This window comes from Melospiza melodia, chromosome 11, assembly GCF_035770615.1.
Source record: "Melospiza melodia melodia isolate bMelMel2 chromosome 11, bMelMel2.pri, whole genome shotgun sequence".
Taxonomy (NCBI): Eukaryota; Metazoa; Chordata; class Aves; order Passeriformes; family Passerellidae; genus Melospiza; species Melospiza melodia.
Genome location: NC_086204.1, coordinates 22,820,937 through 22,841,344, shown reverse-complemented (window position 1 = coordinate 22,841,344; position 20,408 = coordinate 22,820,937). Strand labels below are relative to the sequence as shown.

General features: G+C 60.3%; 2 protein-coding genes across 2 annotated transcripts in view; one reads left to right on the top strand and one right to left on the bottom strand.

The window, feature by feature from the left end:
- Nucleotides 1-3,718: 3,718 nt before the first annotated feature.
- TSPAN1 (tetraspanin 1) lies at nucleotides 3,719-8,211 on the bottom strand. Its single transcript, XM_063165176.1, has 8 exons — nucleotides 8,165-8,211; nucleotides 7,984-8,048; nucleotides 6,780-6,986; nucleotides 6,314-6,388; nucleotides 5,520-5,618; nucleotides 5,028-5,165; nucleotides 4,481-4,564; nucleotides 3,719-4,251 (listed from the first exon to the last, which is right to left on the bottom strand). The coding sequence occupies exons 2-8, from the start codon at nucleotides 8,038-8,040 to the stop codon at nucleotides 4,198-4,200; spliced, it is 714 nt and encodes a 237-aa protein (XP_063021246.1). The 5' UTR covers nucleotides 8,041-8,048; nucleotides 8,165-8,211; the 3' UTR covers nucleotides 3,719-4,197.
- Nucleotides 8,212-13,989: 5,778 nt separating this feature from the next.
- PIK3R3 (phosphoinositide-3-kinase regulatory subunit 3) overlaps nucleotides 13,990-20,408 on the top strand; it is a 77,805-nt gene continuing 71,386 nt past the window's right edge. Inside the window, exons 1-4 of the mRNA XM_063166024.1 lie at nucleotides 13,990-14,088; nucleotides 14,659-15,305; nucleotides 19,276-19,371; nucleotides 19,633-19,710. Coding sequence (XP_063022094.1) covers nucleotides 14,990-15,305; nucleotides 19,276-19,371; nucleotides 19,633-19,710 — 490 coding nt within the window. The 5' untranslated portion in view covers nucleotides 13,990-14,088; nucleotides 14,659-14,989. The remainder of the gene's footprint in view (nucleotides 14,089-14,658; nucleotides 15,306-19,275; nucleotides 19,372-19,632; nucleotides 19,711-20,408) is intronic.

The following is a 20,408-nucleotide window of genomic DNA, read 5'->3' as shown; positions in this document are numbered from 1 at the left end:
GGGCTCCGCTCTGACACCTCCAAACCGCGGCTATAGGAGCCTCCCCTCCTGAAACAGAGATGACAGCAGCAGCAGGTTAACCCCTTGAAGGGGAGAGCCTGTGGAGGCTGATGGAGAGCCTCGGCCCTCCAGGTGCTGGTGTTGCCAGGGTTCCTTACCCCGGGGTGTTTGTTAGATGAGCCGGGTCACTCATCATCCTGCCCATTTGGGGGTCTCTCACTTCCTGCTGGTGCTGGAGCATTCCCAGCCGTCCCAGGAGCTGGCTGGGCAGCTCTCCCCTCACCTGCCCGCCCTGAGGTCCGACCCAGTGGCTGCCCCAGCTCAGCCCCATGCAGCAGCAGCACGTGCTGCCCGAGCTGCATTTCTCACCCTGCAGCCCCCCCAGCCCGGCCTCCCTGGCTTTGTGCAACCCTACAAAGGAGAACCTGTCTGGGCTGCCCCACCTCCCAGGAGCTGGCTGATAATTAAACAAAAGCAAAATAGCGTTGGCATGAAACTTGACCTTTCCAGAGCCTGTGGGGGGTGGGGAATTTTGCATAGTTTCCGGTGGTGTTTATTTTTATGCATCATAGTTTTTTTGTTGGAGATCTGAGGAAGTAGGAAGTCCCTGTGCTTCGATGACGGGCTGGCATGTGGGAGACAAGGTCTAGGCTGACCCTTCCCATGGCACATGGGTTCCTCTGTGCCCCTCAGATGGAGGGATGAGCCTTCCAGGCAGAGTCCTCTGGGATAACACACCCAGTCCCCTTGAATGGAGAGATGTCATCACTAGAAGGATGCTCTGTGCTGGCCCCGTCTCCTTCCCGCCGTGGGAGGGAGTCAGTGATGCTGTGCCCAGCCGCTTGCATCCCAGCCCAGGGAGCTGATCCTAAATTTTCAGCACCCTCTGCCTCATAAAAAGCCATAAATGCCAAAAGCATTTATGAATAAAGCATTCATAAATGCCAAGATTCCCAAAGTGCTCCCAGGAAGGGACTCTGCTTGGCTTCTCCCCTTGTTCCCAGCTTTGAGGGGGGTCCTTTCCCTGCACCCAGCCCATTCCTGTCGCTGTTCCCTGCTGTGCCTGCAGACACAGGGCTGCCACCTCCTGTTCCCACATTTAAGGTAGGTGGCAAATTAATCTTCAACTGGGTGCCAGGATTGCTGTGACGGTTGTTGTGCCGTCCCTGCCCGGTGCAGCATTAATGATTAACACACAGTTCAGTGGCAGCTCCTGCCTGCTGCCTGTTGAACAGCCCTTGCTTGCATTGCCTCCTCTGATATCCCCACGAAATTATTAGGGCAGGGAGCTGCCTAGAAAGCACTGCTGGGGTCAGGCTGGCCATAAGGACGGTTTATCTCTGAGGAGAAGGGAGTCAGGCAGGCAGTCTGTGCCAGGGAAAGTGTGCATTGCCTCACTTCTTCCCCAGGACCAGCCTGAGTGAGCCCTTCAAGGATATCCTCTTCTCCCCAGTCCGGGAACATCCTGTCCCAGCTTTTACAGGGGTAATTCCCCACAGCAGGCACTCCTTGGCAACTAATGCTGGATGAGTTTGCTTTAGCTTCTTATTGCCCCCTTTATTAGCACAAACTCAAAGAGGTGCAGCTCCTTCGTCTTTTCGTGTACCTGTTCCCATCGATGATAATTCCCAGGAAGGAGGGGGCGGCTCCTTTCCTAAATTACAGATCACTGCCCACTCCCTGCCAGCACAGGCGCCTGCACCACGCAGGGTTTCACCTGCTGTGCCCTGGGGCAAGTAATGCCGGTGGAGATTGCACCCTGCAAATCTCCGGGAATTTTCGTCTCTGTGCAGCTCCTGTCATGGCACTGGCTGCTTGCCCAAGGTCCCTGCAGGGAGACTTTGCCCTCCTGCCTTCCCTCACCCTGTATCCCAGGTGGAAAACAAGAACCCCCACTTTGGCACACACCCAATGTGCCAGGTTCTCAAGCCATCTCCTGCCATCTATCCAGGGGCAAAAAGGAAGTTTCTGTTTGCCACCATAATAATCCCTCAGGGACCTTTTGGCCTTGTGCTGACAGTTTCTGTTTGCCCCAGAGTGCCAGTCAGTGAGAACTGAACAGCTCTAAGTGATGTAAAATGCAGAGGTGCCTGGTGGCACCCACATGAGCTGGTGGGGTGGGTGGTGGGCTGGGATGTGCCACAGGGCTTGTGGGGGAGCAGCTGGAACAGGATCTCCTTGGAGAGCCCAAGGGCTGTGGCAGTGCTTGGGCAGTGGAAGTGGAGGGCAGGGGCGCAGTGGGAGCACGGGGAGGCTGTGCCAGTCCAGTTTACCCCTCACTGCTCTGATTTTGGCTGCCGGGGCAGCCAAGAGCCGCGGAGGGCAATTGGGAGGAATCGCATCCGCATCCGCGAGGAGAAACTGGTCCTGCAAGTTTTCCCAGCAGGTGGAGGGGAGGGACCAAGCCAGTGGTTGCAGGGCTATTTACAAAACTCAGTTCCACAGAAACAGCCTGTTCTGACCCATGGAAACCCCTGGCTAGGAGGAGCTGCAAAGGTGGAAGCAGCAGTTTCAACCCTGAGCCTGCTCCACCCCACGGGGTGATGGTGAGAGGGTGTGTGCCAGGAGCCAGCTCTGCAGGGCATCCAAAAAACCGGGGCAGAGCAGGGCACATCCAGGTGTGCCCAGCTCTGTGCCAACTGGTCCCTGGGCACCACAACACCTCCAGGAATGGCTTCCTGGCAGCTTCTGCATCCTTGGAGAGGGATAAGAGGCATAAAAGCCCTGACACCACCCATGAGGTGGCACCAGTTTATGGTAGAACTGGGACCTACTTATTCACCTGTCCGGGAAAGACAAGGCTGTTTTCTCACAGCTTCCCCCACACCCTGCCATGGGGCAGGGCCAAATGCCCTCTTCTCAGGGCTAAGTGACCCAGTGTGGGGAGTGGGTGCCATGCCTGTCCCAGTGTCCCTGTGACAGGAACTGGATGGCACCGGGGAGATGCCAGACCATGGCAGTGCTCGGTGCAGCCTCGTACCGGGCAGGAGCTGACAAGGGGGTGCCACAGCAGGCACAGAGCGAGGCAGGGCTGAGGAGGCTGTGTGCACACTGGCCTCCTGCCACCACCCCTGTCCTTCACCTCCCTGCCCCACAGCCATGGCAAAAACAGGGTGAAGGAGCCCTTGGGAGCACCACCCCAGCTGTGCTTTTGCAATGGGGAAACTGAGGCAGAGAGGGAGGAGTAGTAAAGGTGTCTGGAAACCCCCCAAGCCCACCCACACCTCCCACATCCCCACACACACAGAGGGAGGGCAGGTGCATCAGACACAGGCAGTGCAGAACAGCACTGGGGTGGAGATGTTCAGAGGGATGGATCCTGCCACCCCCACCTCTCCACCACCCCATTCCGGTTCCTGCAGCTGATGGGGGACACAGGAACCCCCCAGCCAGCCCTGCCTTTCAAGCCAAGCTGCTGCTCAGTGGCTGGCTGGGTGCTGTGAGCAAGCAGTGGCTGTTGCAGAGGGCAGGGGCTGTAAGGTTGGTATCCTCCCCGCACCCTGTCTGTTGTGCAAACACAAGGCTGCTCTGTTTCCAAGCACCTGAACAGGTGGGGAGCCACAGGCAAGGAGGGCAGGGAGGCTGTGGGCAGGGCTGTGCTGCCTGCAAGGACAGGGAAGGGAATGGAGAGGGAGGTGAGGCAGCCCTCACCCCTGCACCCCCAACCCAGCAGAGGGTCTTTAATAAAGGCAGCACCAAGATCAACTCCAGAAAACAATTTGTATCCAAGATGAAAAATTTATTTGCATTTCTTTACAGCAGGGAGAGGGGCTCAGGCACAAAATGGCACAGGGAACAGGGCAGCCTCAGCCCCTGCAGAGCCAGGGACCACCAGGGCTGTCTCCATGCCAGGGAAGGGCATCACTGTGCCATTGCCAGATCAGCAGCCCTGAACAGCCCCTGTGCTGCTTTACTTCCTGCAGGCATCAGCCAAACAGACCAAGCAGCTTCTCCCAACACCCACCCCCCAATCAAAAAACACCCCAAATCTCTATGTACAGGCTCTGTATGCTATATCAGTACAAAAATATACACAAACTCTACAGATCCCAGCTCAGTAGATCAAAATACAGCTACAAATCACAGTGCACAGGAGAGCATCAGACCCGGGGAGGGATGGGGTCCCCCTGAGAGCATGGCACATCACAGGTGCACCCCAGCATGGGGGGTGGCAGCTCATCCTCCTGCCTCAGGGGGTCACTTCTCATCCAGCCGGCAGTACAGGTACATGGAGACGGCCATGGCTGCAATCTGGGGGTGGCAAGGTGTAAATCAGCCCCCTTAGATGTGCAGCCTCCCTCCCCTTCCCAGCAGGGCTTTGGGGCACAGCCCACCATGCCCAGGGCACCAGGGGAGGGCTGGACGTGCCCAGGGAAGAAGGCTCAGTATCTGGAGCTGCACCAGCCCCCGGGCCCCCCAGGCTGGCCCAGCCCCTCCTCCAGGCACGAGGAGAGCAGCAGAGCAGGGCTCAGGCACTCACCTCCAAGGCAGCGATGCCGGCTGCCACGCCGCCCGCCACCCCTGCGTTGGTCCTGATTTCTTCCAGGATCTGCTTGAAACAGCCCTGCACGGGGCAACCACACGGGTGAGGATGGCAAGAGTGGTGACAGCCCAACTGCCAGGGCACAGCATCCCCCAGGAAGGGAGGGACTGCTTCTCCAACCCAGAGCAAACTGCCATGGGGAAGGGCTGAGGCTACAGGGGCAACTCGGCCACTTCTCAGACCAAATATTGGGTGGGGAGCAAGGAAAGGAAGGGAAGAAGCAGGAAAATCACCCAAAAAGGCAGAGTGGTGCCTGGGTTCATGCCAGCATCAAGAATGCCACCCTATTCCCTTTAGGACCAGAACAACATAACAGCTTTACTTGTTTCTAGCAGGGACAAGCCAAGGCCAGCACAGCTTCCCCCCAGAACTGAAAGCCTGTGGGACCACCATGTGCAGAGCTGGGCCTGGAGCTACAGGACAGGTCTCCCTCCCCATGCCCAGGCACACCCCAAGCCAGGCTCTGCCAGCAGCACACCCATACCTGGACAGCCATTTCTGCAGCCATGGTGCTGTTGCAGGGTTCCTGCATGTCACAGCACTGCCTGGGGTAGCCGTGGTGCATATCAAAATAGTAGGAGTTGTTGAAGTCTGTGTAGTTATTCAGGCCACAGCAGTGAACCTAAAAGGGACAGAGAGGAAGGGATGGGAAGAGCATCCTTCAGGTCTCCCTCCATGCTCTGACACCATCTGGACACCCCTGGCTCATGGAGGGGTCACCCAGCTCCACCCTGCTCAGTATCACCCTGGCAGCAGGGTTTTGCCCCACACACCATCACACACAGCTCCCACCCCACCAGCCCCAAGCAGGCAGCTCCCAGGAGCCTGGGGAATCGAGGAGGTGGTGACAGCTCAGCACATCCAGGACTGTGATGTGTCCCCACTTCCCTCTCACTGCCCCACCCAGACGTGCACCACCTGAACCCAAGTTGGGAGGATCCCAACCCTCAGGTGAGGCCCACAGGGCTCAGCACACCTCTGTCATGGTGATATTCCAGATCTGTGTGAATGCCTCATCCGCCCCATACTTCTCCTTCAGCAGTGGGGTCACCAGCCCTGTCAGTAACGTCTCTGCCTGGAAGAAAGGGCAGGAAAACACCATCAGAGAAGGTCCTGGGGAGCACCACAGGGCTGAGCACCCCCATACTGGTCTCAGCCTATGGAGAGGAGACCAAAAAGACCCAGCATGGCCAGCAGTCACACCACGGCCGTTTGACCCACAGAGAGTTTTCCTCCTCCCCACCAAGCAGAGCTTTATGGCACAAGGTCATTTATGCCCTGAGTCATCTGATAAGCAGTGTTAAGTGAGGGAGCCAGGAATGAGTTTGCCCTGTGGCTGACTTCTCCAGTGCCTAATGAGGCAGTCACCTTTCTCCCCAGGTGGTTTCTCAGGTGCCTAATAATGGGGTGAGTTTGCTCAGCATGAGGCAATAGGAACTTCCTCCTCCAGTGGCTCCTACCCTCAGAGGCGGGGAGGTGTCAGGCCTGAGCTGGTTCAGGACTGAGGGGCTTGACAGAAAGTGGGCAAAACTTGTCCTAAAAATATGGGGGTTATGGTAGAACAGGAACCCTGCTGCCACCACCCTCAGGGCCCTCCACCCTGCCCACATAGCTGGTGGCAGCAGTGACCAACATCCCTTCCTGCTGCAGCACTGACCACCCTGAGCAGCCACACCCATGGGCAGCACGGCCAGCCCATGGCTCCTGTTTTCCCAAGGGGCAGGACACGTCCCAGATCAGCCCAACCCAAGACTCAGGGATTGCACTCACAAGACCTGTGAAGACCAGAGCCACCACGGCAGCAGCAACTTCAGCGATGAAGATGATCAGCACCACTGAGAAGAACTAGGACACAGCAAGGGGAGGGAGGTCAAACCACAGCCAGAATCCTCAGGAGCCCCTGGAACCCACCTGCCCCCCCAGGGCTCCAGCCCTCCTGCCCCACTGCCCTCAGCTCTGCTCCTGGGCAGGAGCAGCACAACCCTGGGGTCCTCCAGCCCTCCACCTGCAAGGGGCTGGGCTCTCTGGACACTCTCCAAGAGAGGGACCTCAACTCAGCACACCCTCCTGCCTCCTCTCACCCTTTCTGGGGCAGACTGAGTCCAGCACCGCCTTTCCAAGGGCCACCCAGACTGCCACCACATGGAAACATCCCCAGAGAAATCTGCCCATCAGGCCTCCCCCACCACAGACCCAGCTCAGATGAGGTTGATAAGGAGGTCAGCCAGGTCCATACCATCATCAGGAGACATTTGCTCTCCTTCTGGGCACCGTAGCACCCGAGGAAGCCGATGACCAGCAGGATGGCACCAATGACAATGAGGAGATAGGCCACATTCACAACCTGCAGGATGCTGGAGGACAGCGTCCCAAATATTTTCAGGAATGACTCTCCGTCCACTTTGACCCAGATGCCAACTCCCAGGAGGGTCCCACCACTGAGCTGGGAGGAGAAAGGCAATGTCAGCTTCCAGGTAGGCACGAGATTTGATACCTGGGCAAAGCCCTGGCACAGGTGTTTCTCCCCTTGGCAGTTTTTCACCACACCAAAGCAAGACTCTGTGGCACTGCAGGCAGCTCAGGGCACTGCCAGACAGGTCAGCACCCTGAAACACCACCAGCACCTCCCCTGGGCAGCGTCACAGCTGAGGGGTTTCAGTGCCAGCAGTGGAACAGCCAAGCCAGCAGTGCCACCACGATCCCACAGGGCCAGCTCAGGCTCTGGCCACCATCCCGCTGCCACGAGCTCCTCCGTGCAGGGCGGCTGCCTGCCCACCCAGGGGAGAAGCTGAGCAGCCCCTGGCCCCAGTCAGTCGTGCACTCCTGGGCAAGGTCAGCTCTGGGCTGCCTGCAGCCTGTGCCAGCCCTCCCCTCTGCCCCCTCGACCTTCCCCCCCACACTCAAATCCTGGCAGGGGCTTTACAGAGGGGGTGTTTCAGCAGAGCGAGCCGGGAGGTTCTACACTCCCTCTTTGCCAAGGCTGTGTCCTACCACAGCCCCTTCCAGGTGGCTCCTGCAGGGCCAGGGCAGCTCCTGCCGGCTCCACTCCCTTTGCCCCGGTGGGAGCAGAGCCTTCAGTGCTCCGAATTCCCGACATCCAGGGATCCCAAAGCCACAGCCACACACGGGGCTGCTCCCGCACAGAGGCGGAACCCCTAGGCAGGGATGCAGCAAACCCACTGCTCTGGGGCATCAGCACCTTGCCGAGCTTCACACAGCGAGGGACGGGGGCAGCTGATGAAACAGCCACTGTCCCCGGAGCACGGCACAGCCCGCTGGGCTCGGCAGCCCCCACCTGCCCCCACTCTGCACCCCATGGCCCGCGGAAAGGAGTCCGGAGGGGCAGGGGAGCACAGCCAGACCCAGACCCACCCACACCCAGCTCCGGGGGCTCCCCAGGACCCCTCCCGCAGACCCCAGCCCCCTTACGGCGCACTTACGAAGATGGCCAGGTTGAAGAGGATCATCATGACCTTGATAAAGGTGAAGCACCCCATCTTTGCACCTACGGAGAGCAGAGAGGTTACCGGGGGAGCCCCCGCCCAGCGCAGCCGCTGCTCCCCAGAGCCCAGCGCCCCTCCAGGGGCTCCCCACGGGCGGGGAGGGACGGACACAGCTTACCTGAGGGGAGAGCAGATCCCAGCGTCCGTCCCGTCCCGTCCTGCCCAGCCCGCTGTGCCTCCCCCGCCCCGCCGGTGCCGCCTTTTAACGGGGCGCGCCCGGGGCCGCCCCCGCCGCCCGCGCCCCCCGCCCCGCCGGGGCCACCCGGGGCCGCCGCACCGGAGCCCTGCTGCCCTCTGCCGCCTCCCCGGGACACTCCGGCTCCCCGCGGGGTCCCCGCTGCCGTGGGGACACTGCCAGGGGACAGCGGGGCCGGCTCCACCCGGCGGGGTCCGAGCCCTGCCTGTCCCCGCAGCCGTGCGGGATCACCGCGCCGCGTCCCGGGCACCGTCCTTGGGGCACCGTGCCCGGGGACCCCCGGCTGGGGCACCCCTGCACTCACGGGGTCACACCCCGGCCTCTCGCTGCTGGGACACCCCATCCCCGCAGGCCGATTCTGTGGGTGACCTGCTGCTCCCCCTCCTCAGCACCGCAGGGGTCTCTGCAAACCCCAAATTTCCAATATCCTGGGCCAAAGGAGAAGCTGGCAAATGGGGAACGGCCCCACGAGTGCTTGGCAAAGGAGAACCCAAAGCTGCACGGGCCGTCCCCGACGCTGCACAGCCAGGTGGAGTTTTGCTGGCGGGGACGCAACAGGGTGAGGCGGGAGAGGACAGTGACACGGTGACAGCCATGACAGATGCCAGCACTGGAGCAGTCAGCGGAGACCTGCCATTGCCTAAGGGCTGCCAAAAGTGATTTTGTTTGGAAAGACGCTTTGAAAAAGGGCTGGTTTCCCACAGAGGGGGACTGCAAGGGTCACACAGCCCAGAGGGGGATGCTGCCTCGCCAGGCCTGGCCCTGGCAGTGGTCCCTGACCGTCCAAGGGCTCCTCTGGGGCAGGAGCTGGTGCTGGTCCCCTCACCAGAACCCACAGCGTGTCCCTTCAACTTGTCATCAAACCACAGAGCGATGCAGGAGGCAGGGGAGACCTCATCCTGCAGGAAACCAGGCTCTGTGTGCTCAGCACGCTCCACCCCACACCCAGCTCCCCCAAAACCCCAGAGCACATTCCCTGCCTGGCTGTAATGATACATTTCAGCAGGATGAAGTCAGCCCCATTGGCTCCAGCCAAACCACAGTGGTATTTGGGGGAAGCCTCTAACCCTGCCAGGCACCCCGGGCATGAGCACAGCCCCTGCTGCAGCTGGGGGCTGTGGCCCTCGCCCCCTCACTGCCTGTAGCCTCAGCCCTTTCTGCCAGGAAGCTGCTCAGAGTTGGGACCAAACCTTCATTCCTCTCCCAAAAGGGGGACAGCTGCTCCTAAACCCCCTCTCATATCTCCCAAAAGTTGCCCCATCCCAGCCTGGCCCTCTTTGCTGCACACAATCCCCCATCCCAAAAATAAGTTTTGGCAAATACATGAATATTTGCTGTTCTTCCCAGTAATTGCCAGCCACAGGGGCAAAACGAGGACAAGCCATGGACTGCTCCCCTCACCTTCTCCAGCGCCTGGTGCCACAGCCTGGGGTTCAGCTGCTCCCCAGCATCCCCCCCTGAGCCCCATTAGGGAGCCAGGGCTGGATTTTCAGGTTCTCTGGGAAGGCCCAACCTGACCACAGAAGGACGAGTCCAGTGACATTCCCATGTCCCTGCTGCCCAGCAAGGCCACGCTGTCTCCCTGCTGTCCCCATCCTCTCCCACAGGCCAGCTGGATCCTCAGCATCCCCTCCCTGGAGCCTGGGGATGCCTCTCACCAGGGCAGGGGCAGCAAAGCTCCCCCAAGCAGCTTCCCTGGGACACAGAGCAGGGAAGTGGCCTCAGTTTCCCTCCTGGTAAAGCGCCGGGTGAGATGCCCCAGGCATCACCAGCCATGGAGACCAGCCAGGTCTGTGACTGACAGCATTTTGGGATATCCCCAGCCAGGTGAGTCCCTTGCAAAGGGCTTTCCCATGTCTGTTTTGGGCTGGCAGCATCTACCCAGCTGTCTGTCCAGCACCCAGACACCAGGACAGTCAGGATGGACAGACACACGGCAACGTGCCAGCGATGAACCCGACTTTGGGCTTGCAGATGGAAGTTACTGAATGTTGCAGATTTGTGCTGAATTCATCACTTCCCACCTCCTGATGCAGAGAAATAAACATCTGCATCAGCCAAAAGTTTCTGATGTCTTGAAATATTTCAGTTCTCAGCCTCGAAAGGAGTCAAAGCATTTTGGCTGGAGAGCTGGGGAAATCCCAATTCCCCCGCCCTGGGAGGGACCAGGCAATGGGACCACACCGATTTCCCTGTGGCTGCAGCTCCCGCTTCCGGGGGAGCGCTCTCATTCCTGTGGCTATGCAAAACCACGGCTGGAGTCACAAAACCAGGAGCTGCCCCATCTGGTGCTGCGACCTCTCCAGTGGGGCTGGGGTGTAAACCCAGGGGTGAAAAGGGGCAGTGCCAGTGTGTGCCAGCAGTGCCTCCCTGCCCTGTGCGTGTCCCTCAGGGGAGCATCTGTCCCTGTGCCCCTGTGCGTGTCCCTCAGGGGAGGATCTGTCCCTGTGCCCCTGTGCGTGTCCCTCAGAGGAGGATCTGTCCCTGAGTCTCACAGGGATGATGATGCGATGCTAATCGCGGTGCTGTCCCAGCCGTGCGCTGATAACCAACGAGGGGCCCGATGGCAGCATCCCTCCTTTGCACCGGGCTGGGCTTCCACCCGCGCCTGTCCCCCGCAGCCCAGATCCCATCTCCTTGTTCCCCACGCGTGTCCAGGCCGGCAGATCCCCCTGCATTCCCTACCCAGGGCCACGCCGATCGGCGGCTGCAGCGCCGGGGACGCGGAGGGGTCACCCCGGCACAGCTCCGGGCGAGCGCCGCCGCTCGGGGGCTGCTGCGGCTGTGCCGGCCCGCCCGACACGGTGTCCGGGGCTGGAGGGTGCCGGAGCTTCCTGCTCCCACCCAGGTCGGGTGTGGGACCCGGCCCAGCCCCGCTCCCGCTGCCCAGAGAGGTGACATTGAGGTGGCACCGTGTCCCCAGGCTGGGGTGCGCTGCCAGCATCCCCTCCTAAAAGGGGGCCCTTGTCTGATCTGACCCTAAGAGCTATCGGTCAGCTCCTGGCAGCTGCCTTGCTGTGAAGCTTCAGCCCTGCAGAGAGGCAGGAGAGAGCCCCAGCAGCCCCTCCAGCCTGTCCCTGTCCCCCTGGGGTTCTGTGCTGCCTCCCCAGGCTGGGGTAGCCCCAGCCCAGCAGGCAGTTTGGGGTGTTGGAGCAAGCGGTGAGAGGTTGTCCATGGATGCCACACTGGGAGGTTGTTTGAAGAGGCTCTCCCTAAACCAGAATCCACATAGCTCAGTTCTGGGCACTTGGGAAGAAAACCAAGATTCATGGAGTTTTCCTGCTCCTAAAGAGAAAGCAAAGCAAGGCCCATTCTGAATTGAGGAAACAGTGGTGATACCAAAAAAGCCACCTCTGAAATGTCAAAGGAAATCAAAAACCTTTGCTCTACGTTTTTTCTGGCTGGGAAGGGCTCAGCCCACTCTGCAGCCTCACTTTCTGCAGCTGGGCATGTTAACAGCTCTACTTCTGCTCTATTTACTCACAGCCATGTGGCCAACTGCCCTGGACATGAGCATGGCAGCCCCCAAAAGCAAAGAGGGGAGCAGTGGGACCCCTGCCACTCTGCAAAGGCCAGGACAGGCAGCCAAGGGGAGCTGAGCATTCCCTGGAGATGCTCCCACCAAAGGTTGTCCCTCCAGGCAGGGGAGGAGAGAAGCTGCAGAAGGACATGGGGACCCCAGTGGGGACACATCGCTCTCCTCCCCACAGAGCCATCCCAGGCTGCCCAGACTGGGAGCAAAGGGGGCCTGAAGGGAGCTGTGGGCTGCAGGGAGCAAGGACAGCTCCTCCTGCTCTCCACAGAGCAGCCAAGGCCAGGCAAGCCACGGCAAAACTCTCCTTGCCATGAGTGCTGCTCATTAATCCAGCGAGGGTGGATTAATCAGGGCCTGGCCAGCAGCTCCTCTGGCTCAATCAATAGCAGAGAAGGTCTGGAGCACCTCTTGCAGCCTTCACAGGGCGCTCCTGAGGGCCCTCTGCCCACCCTGGGGGATGTGCCCACCCTGGGCTGGAGTGGTGAGGGGGTTTAAATTAAGCAGGTAGGGGGGACACAGGGTGAGGGCAGGGTGCAGAGTTCTGGGAATGATCCTGGCGCAGAGCAGCTGGAATGGGGTGTCAGGGCTGCTCTGGGGGTTCTGGGGACAGGAGCCAGCCACTGAGAGCTGGGGTGATGCTCAGCCCCACACAACCACTGCAGGGTTGGGGGCAGTGGAACTTGGCCCCAGCAGGAAAGGGTACCTCTGTGTTTGGGGACCTCAAGGATGCATCAGGAGGGAAAGATTGTCTTTGTTTGGAAAGACAGATGTCTGCTAAGGAAGGCAGGAGCCTCTCTTGAAATGGAGATACCTGCCCTGGGCAGGAGGGATCCTATCAGCAGCCTGGGAAGGGGAGATGAGGGGTTCATGCCAGGCTGCTCCCCTGCCCTGAGCTGCAGGGCTGTGCTGATTCCTGGCTGTGTATGGGATGGATCCTGGGACAGGATGGATGTGACACCGGTGGGGATGTGCCCACCAGCCTCCCCAGCTCCCATCCTGGCCCAGGAGGGAAACACCTCCCTGCCTCTCCCCAGGCAGCCCCCAGAGCACCACTGGCCCTCTGCTCAGCCTGGCTGACTCCACAGCCCTGGGGACACACTGAGGAGGCCAGGCAGGGCTCCAGACACCCAGCAAAACCTCTTCACCCCTGGTGGGGCACAGGGATCATGACTGGGGAAGCAGGACTGTGGGGAGGGCAGCATCTGGCTGTTCACAGCCCCAATCCCACCAGCAGTGACAGCAGCATGGTGACAGCAGAAATGGAACGAGGGAGAGAAAAATCCCTTTTTATCCCCAAGGACCATCAGGTGGGCAGGATCCAGCTGGAGAATGGGGCACTGGGGCTGTGTGCTGCCCAAGGAAGGGCAGCTGAGGAGGAATCCCCCAGGATGCTGCTGCCTTGCACCATCAGCTGTGCACTACAGGGAAAGGAAGGGGAGTTGCTGAAATTATGGATGAGAAGAGTCACACATCTCCTGCACTGCTCTGCTGGCCTCTGAGTCTGCTTCCTCAGTTTTCCCAGAACCTGGTGTTCCTCCTTGGACTTCGTGCCACCCCTGCACTGCTGCCTGCAGTGGCTTGCATTCAGCCAGCGTGCATTTCCCAGAGCCCGTGTTTTAGGTACCATCTATTTTTAGGATGTCCAACCTGCAGCAAAGACAAGGAGCCACGACCATTTCAGAGAAGTCAGCATGAGAAACAAGGATTTAGGGGGAAAAAAAAAAGAACAACAACCAAAGCAAGCCTTTGGGAACATCACATCCATCTCCCTGTGCCTCACAGACAGACAAACACTGGGATAGCTTGTCCAAGCTCAGGAGGAGAGTGAGGAACCAGAGCATCCCTGAGCTGGGATTCTCCATGACGTCTCCTGCCTGTCCTGTGCGTGTTTTTCAGCCTGGTTAAGGAATGGGGTTCTGTGTGGGTGCACAGGGAGATCTGCCTGGCATCAGGGGGGTGTCCATGGGGTGCTGGTCCCCTCCTGTCCTTTAGCACCCCTGAGGATGGATGGAGACCCACAGACGGGAGATCTCCATCCTACAGAGGATGCAATTTGGGAGCAGAGCTGCTGCATCTGGGAATGAAGTCATCCACCTACTCCTACAATTCTCCCTCCTCCTGCTCGGTAGCCGGGTGCCCCCCGCCCCCCGACGCGCTGCGGCGGGGGGGCCACCCGGCTACCGAGCGGGAGGAGGAGGAGGAGGAGGAGGAGGGACGCTGACATCACCGCCGGAGCGCGGCTCGGCGGGGCCGGGAGCCGGCTCCGCTCCGCTCCCGCTCTCCGCTCCCGCCGCTGGAGCCACCGCGCCCGGTAAGGCTGGAGGGGCGGCGGGAAGGCTCTGGGAGGCGGGTGGATGGCTGGACAGACAGACGGCTGCTGCTCATCATCCCTCCATCCCTCTTCCGCGGGGTCCTGCTGGAAGCTGGGGGACAGTGGGGCGGCAGCAGCACAGTCTTTCCCCCCAGGGATGATGTCACTCTTGGAGGAATACATAAAAATGCACCAAAAAAATTTAAAAAAAAAAAAAAAAAAAAAAGGAAAAAAACCCCAAACCAAACCCATATGAAAAATCTACATCTTCATCTGCCAGCTCCGTGCAGCAGTGCCAGGCTGGAGCTGCCGGAGGGGAGCTGCGTGCGGCAGGAGGCTTCTCAGCACATATGTCTATTTTAAAAACCCGTGGCGTGATCTCTTGCCCTACTTTCCAGACTCTTGCCGGTACTTTCCCTGCGTGCAGTGGCCGAGCCCTGCTGGCGGGAGCTCCCTGGGAAGCGGGAGCCGAGGGAGCCGCGGGGCTCTCCCTGCGCCGGGAGCCGGGCATGGGGGACGGGCCAGGGCACGGCTTCGGTCACTAACGCGCTGCCTTTCTCTTGTTGGCAGGGAGGGCTGTCCCCAGCACGGTGCGGATGAAGCCAGGCTAACGAGGACCCCGATTTCCCCTCACCCCCAAGAGCCTCGTTCGCTCCCTCCCTCCCTCCCGGTGAAGAAACAGCTCCTTGCCCTCACCTGAGCCTTGAGTCCCAGGCGCTGGTGAGGCCCCACGGCAGTTCTGGGCCGGCAGGGTCAGCAGCCGCTCTCCATCCCGCAGATTTGCCACCAGCGAGGTTCTCCCCGTGCGTGTGCGGGGCAGGGAGCACTCCCAGCCCCACAGTGCCCCAGCCCGACCGAGCGGCCCCGATGCCCGGCGGGCCGGGCCTGCTGTGAGCCCGCCATGGCCTCCTCGGACGGGCTGCAGTACCGGGCCCTCTACGAGTACCAGAAGGACCGCGAGGAGGACCTGGCGCTGTGCCCCGGGGATGTGCTGACCGTCAGCAGGGCCGGGCTGCTCAGCAGCCCCAACTACAAGGACGGGGACGAGCGCAACCCCCAGGGGTGGCTGCACGGCGTCAACGAGCGCACCAAGGAGCGCGGAGACTTCCCCGGCACCTACGTGGAGTACCTGGGTCCCGCCCGCATCGCCGCCAGCGCCGCCAAGGCCCGGCCGCGGCCGCTGCCCCTGCCGCCCGCGGGGACCCCCGCGCCCTGGGGTGAGTGTGAGGGGAGCGGCACGATGGGAGCCCACGGGTGGGTGTCACCTCACCTCATGGTGAGGGTGGTGTGGAGTGGGGTGGATGCTTGCAGCTGAGGTGGCTTGGTGGGAAACCACGCTCGGGATGGGGATCCAGCCCCAGGAAAAGAAGTTGTGCTGGGAATTATCTGCCCTGGTGTATGGAAGCAGCCTCAGGAGGGGCAGGGGATGCCCAGAGTGTTGCTACCCCACAGCTAAACATGCTGCAGGGATGGCTCCTCACCAGCATCCCAGGCTGGCTGCCGTGCTGGCATGGAGTGTCCGAGGGGATGCACATCCATGAGAGCGCAGGAGAAGATGCAAGGCCTCTTTGACCCCTCAGAGAGGAGCAGAAAGCCCCATGGTGGTCTCCAGGGACCTTTTCTCCAAGTGCTCCTCTCCCCACCACTGCGGCACCTGATTCAGGCTGCTCTCAGTGCCCGGGCGAGTGCTGGCCCTGGGCCAGCTCCAGCCTCACTGTCACTTTGTGCAAGCTGGGGCAAGGGACAATCCTGGCAAGCACTGTGCTGAGTCCCTGGGGGGCTCCTGTGTCCCTGGGGGCTGCAGCAGAGCCCTGGGGGGACACTTGGCAGGACCTTTCCTGGCACAGGGGCCTGCAGCCATTTCTCTGCCCGGATCTGCCCAGCTCGTGCAGCCGGCTCTGCCCTCGCCACTCTCCGTGGCCAAGTGTGTTGGGGCCAGGGGGGATTTCACAGCAGTTCCACAGTGTACATGAGCTAAAAAAAATAAAATCAAAGTAAGAATGCCCCATTCCAGCCAGGCACATGCCAGTGACCCCAGTCAAAGCCATGGTGCTCCCCTGCTCGGGATGGATGGAGCAGAAATGGCTGTCTGGGGATGGGAGAGCGGCATCGCCTTCAGCCGTGGCAGGAGAACCTGCCCAGCTGCTGGTCTGGCACCCCAGACACCCTCCTGGCCAGTCTGGGACCAGTGTGGTGACCAAAGCAGCAGCCCCTGTGCTGCTGGGTCTGGGTTTAGAGGGGCACTCACTGATGAGGAGCCTGTCTCCCTCCAAAAGAGGGTTCAGGACCCTCTTGTCACTGTGATTTGATGGGAGACCACCTGGCTCCTGGGCTGAGCACCATCCATGTCCATGTGTGGGGCTGCCATGCAGCTCCTGCCATGCAGCTCCCCACATGGGAAGGAAGCTGGGCCCCCCACACCTCCCCTCCCCAAAATGCAGGTGCTCCTCCCCGACCAGTGCGCCACGGCAGCCGCAGTCCCAGCAGCACTGGTGAGGCTCCGTGTGCAGCTACGTGCTGGATTTGCAGGAGGGTGGAGGCCACTTTCTGGGGGTGTTTATCCTGCCAGACGAGGCGTTTGAGCCCCCTGGCCAGCCCAGCTCAGAGGTGAGCCCTCTGAGTGTTCAGCAGGCAGAGCCCTGGAAAACTCAGTGCTGTGTGGAGATTTTGGGGCAGAGCGGAGCAGACCCCAGGGCTCTCCAGCCCTGCTCACAGGAAAGGTGAAGCCGCCTTCTTGTTCCTGCCTCTGCTGCCTCTCACACAGGGGGTGCCACGGGCTCCTCTCCAAGGGAAATGTGCCCAGGGACCCCTGCCCAGAGGTGCTGGTGATGTGGAGATTCCCTGCAAACCGAGGCATGTCCGCAGCAGGCAGCGCGTCCTGGCCGGAGAGCCCGGCCCACCCGGAAGGTCTCAGTGTAGGCACCCCAGCCCTGCGTGCACTCAGGTGAAAGGATAACAACATTTTAAAAATGTCAAATCAATAGTTTTTAGTAGGGAAAAAAGCCCTACAGCCAGGTTTTGGGCTAGGCTGGGGAGGCTGCAGGACGTGCTCTGGCCATGGCCAGGTGTCCAGCCCTGCTGTCAGGGGGACACTGGGTGCTGCCTTCCCAGTGCTGTGCCATGGGGTGCCCCTCCCTGGGGTGATGCCAGGGTGTGCAGTCTCCTCACCAGAGGATGTTTTGTCCCACAACCACGTCTTCCTGCAGCACAGGAGCAGTGTGTGCCATTTTGTGTCAGTTTAAACCCAAACCTCCCAGCTCACAGGCTTCCCCTTCGAGTAAAAATCTCCAACGTCCTCTTGGAAGAGAAGGTACTTTTGTTTTGGTTTGAGAAATTTTGGTTTGTGGGGTTTTTTTTCGTTTGGTGTTTTTTTTTGTTTGTTTTTTTTTTTTTTTTTTTAATTTTTCCCATTCTGATTCCATTTCCAGATCGAGGTTTGAGGGACTTTTTTCTGGCAAAAAAGCACCCAAATTTATATTTCTGTGGCAGCAGCATATTCCATTTCCCCCACCTCAGTGCCCTCAGTTCCCACCGAGCCCTGGTGCCAGTCAGGGACCCTGGGCTGGCTCAGCCCACGGAGGAAGCCCTGAATGACAGACACTGCATGTCCCAGCCATGCCTTGGAGCCAGGGCTGGCTCTGCAGGGAGGAATGGTCCTTCTCTTAATTAAATAACATCCCGAAAATGGCTCTGCAGCAGATCCGAGTCCCAGGGGATCTCGCTGGCTGTTTTGCCCCTGACTTGTCCTGGGCAGCACCACTGCCCCAAGGCTCCACCTCCACCTCCCCTGGGGCATCAGGATGCTGGGGTCCGGCGTGGCACAGCTTGGGGCCATTCCTGCCATTCCCAGTCAGGAGAAAGTTATTTTTTTGCAGTCATCACCTCTTCCCCAAGCCACTGGTTTGGAGGAAAAGCCCAGTTTCCTTAATTACAAAACCACTCATGCAGTGGGGACATTTTTGCATGAGCTTCACATGATGCACTTTGCTTTTAACCCTGAAATCTTCCCTGTTCCCAACACATCCTCACTGGGTGGCAGAGGGGACCCCCTTGCTGTGTTTGGGGGTCGTGGCCATGCCTGAGGACTGGATCAGCCACCCAGGAGTGGCAGGTTTGCATCATTATCTGCTCTCCAGAGAGCACCAGGGCACCACCGTGGTGAGGATCAGAGCCTGGATCTACCTGTTGCAGCCAGGTTGTGGTTTTTTGCAGAAAATTGAAGGCAGCTTGGCCCTGCCTAAAGTCCCTCTCATATTTATTTTGGCCTTTCCACAGGCTGTCCATGCAGCAGCAGCCACACACGGCCCTGTGTGTGCAGCCCCTGCCCCTGCTGTTCCCAAGGCCACCATAGAGAGAGCAGGGAGAAATCCCAGCACTGCCCTGCCAGGATCTCTGCTGCGTTTAACCCACACAGGAGGGGTTTATCAGCTGGGGTGATAAAGAGGGATGGATGGATGGATGGATGGATGGATGGATGGATGGATGGATGGATGGATGGATGGATGGATGGATGGATACAACATGCCCTGGAGTAAGGAGAGCTGCTCTCCTGCCTGTCAAGGGCTTTGCTCCTCTCTGCCGTGGTCTGCACTGAGGTGTCCTTGCTCTAAAACCCAGGAGTGAGCAGCACACGGGGGTCTGTGCTGACCCCTGTTTGGATGAAGGGTTTTTAGGGGCTGAGGGGGGTCTGCACCAGCCAAGGGGAGGCTGGCTGCTCCCTGGGCCTGTGCTCAACCCTGCTGTGCACAGCAGAGAGCCCAAGCAGGTGAGAGCTGCAGAGAGCCGTGTCTGTGCTGGGCACGGCTCTGTGTCCCCAGCTCCTGCCCCGTGTCACTGTGGGTGATGGCAGGGGCAGTCTCATCCCACTGCCCTGGCAACAGAGGTGGGGAAGGTGTTTGGGCTTGGAGCATCTCCATGCCCAGGATGGGACACTCCCCACGGACAGGGCACATGCCTGAGCAGGTCTTTGCATCTCAGCAAAGAAGCTGAGCCCCCAACGGTGACTCTTATTGCAAAAAGAGGATAAAATAAAGGGAGAACTGCTCCAAAATTAGGCATGCATGAGCCAAAGTGTTGGTTGTGGCTGTGCCAAAGCAGCAGCTTGATCCTGTCCTGGGGCAGCTGAGGAAAGCGGAATTCCTGCGGGCAGGAATTTCCAAACCCATTCTCCCGTTCTTTTCACCGCAGGACATCCCGGGCAGGCAGAGCTGAGCGAGCACCCGGCCCTGCCCGAGCAGGCGCTGCACACCGTGGCCAGGCTCATCGAGGCGCTGGAAAAACAAGGTACGGACACCCAGGGCACAGCCTAGGGCACAGCCGGGTGCCCACAGAGCCCTGCCCGCTTCAGAGCGCCCCAAGAGCATCCCCGGAGCCAAAGCCAAAGCTCTCCCCAGCCCCCGGGGCAGGGCAGGGTGGGAGCGCGGTGTTCCCGGCCCCTCCGCCTGCCCCGTGTCGGGAAGGGCGAGGTGGGCTCGGCACTGACCCCTCTCTCCCGGCTGTGTCGGTGGGCTCGGCACTGACCCCTCTCTCCCGGCTGTGTCGCAGGGCCCGACAGCGAGGTGCTCTACAGGCCGGGCCCCGCCGCGCTGGGGGATGCGGAGCTGAAGCAGGCGCTCCTGGCTGGTGAGTCCCGGAGGGAAGGGGGCTGTGGGGGCGATGCTGCCCTGGCAGGGAGGGGTTACAGCACCAACATCCCCTAACCCCAGCTCTGTGCGGCCCTGCCTGCATGCCGACCCCCTCTTCTGCCCGTGTGATGCAGATAAAAGTGATGCAGGTGCAGGGCAGGGGCGCTTTAGGAGAATGTTTTTGGGGGGGTTGAGTGGGACAAAAATACTTGATTTTTTAAATCTCTAGGGTTTGTATCTAAGAAGCAGGGCAGGGAGAAAGCGTCTTGGGGATAGGGAAAAGAAAGAGGAAAGGGAAAGCTCATTATTTACAAGAATGGGAAGCTGTTTGCCGGACTTAGGGGCATGAGCAGGGTGGGGGGAAGGAGAAAAACAATTCCCCGTACCTGCTTCTAAACCCGCGGCTGGGATAGGATGGCACACGGCGGGGCGGGGGGGACGCGGTGGATCCAGCGTGCCGCTCCGATCTGGGTTTTTGGGGGGCTGGGGGGTGCAGGGAGCATCCCCATCCTGCGGCCGCCGTGCCCAGAGGGCGGCACTGTGACTCCAGGCACGGGCGGCCCCACCGAGCCCCGGGCCGGGCCCGCATCCCGCCGCATGCCGGGCGCTGCCGGCCGGGGGGCGGCGGGAGCCGGGCGGTGTTGCTGGGGAGAAGGGCTGTGATGAAATCGCTATATTAAGCACCATGACCTCATC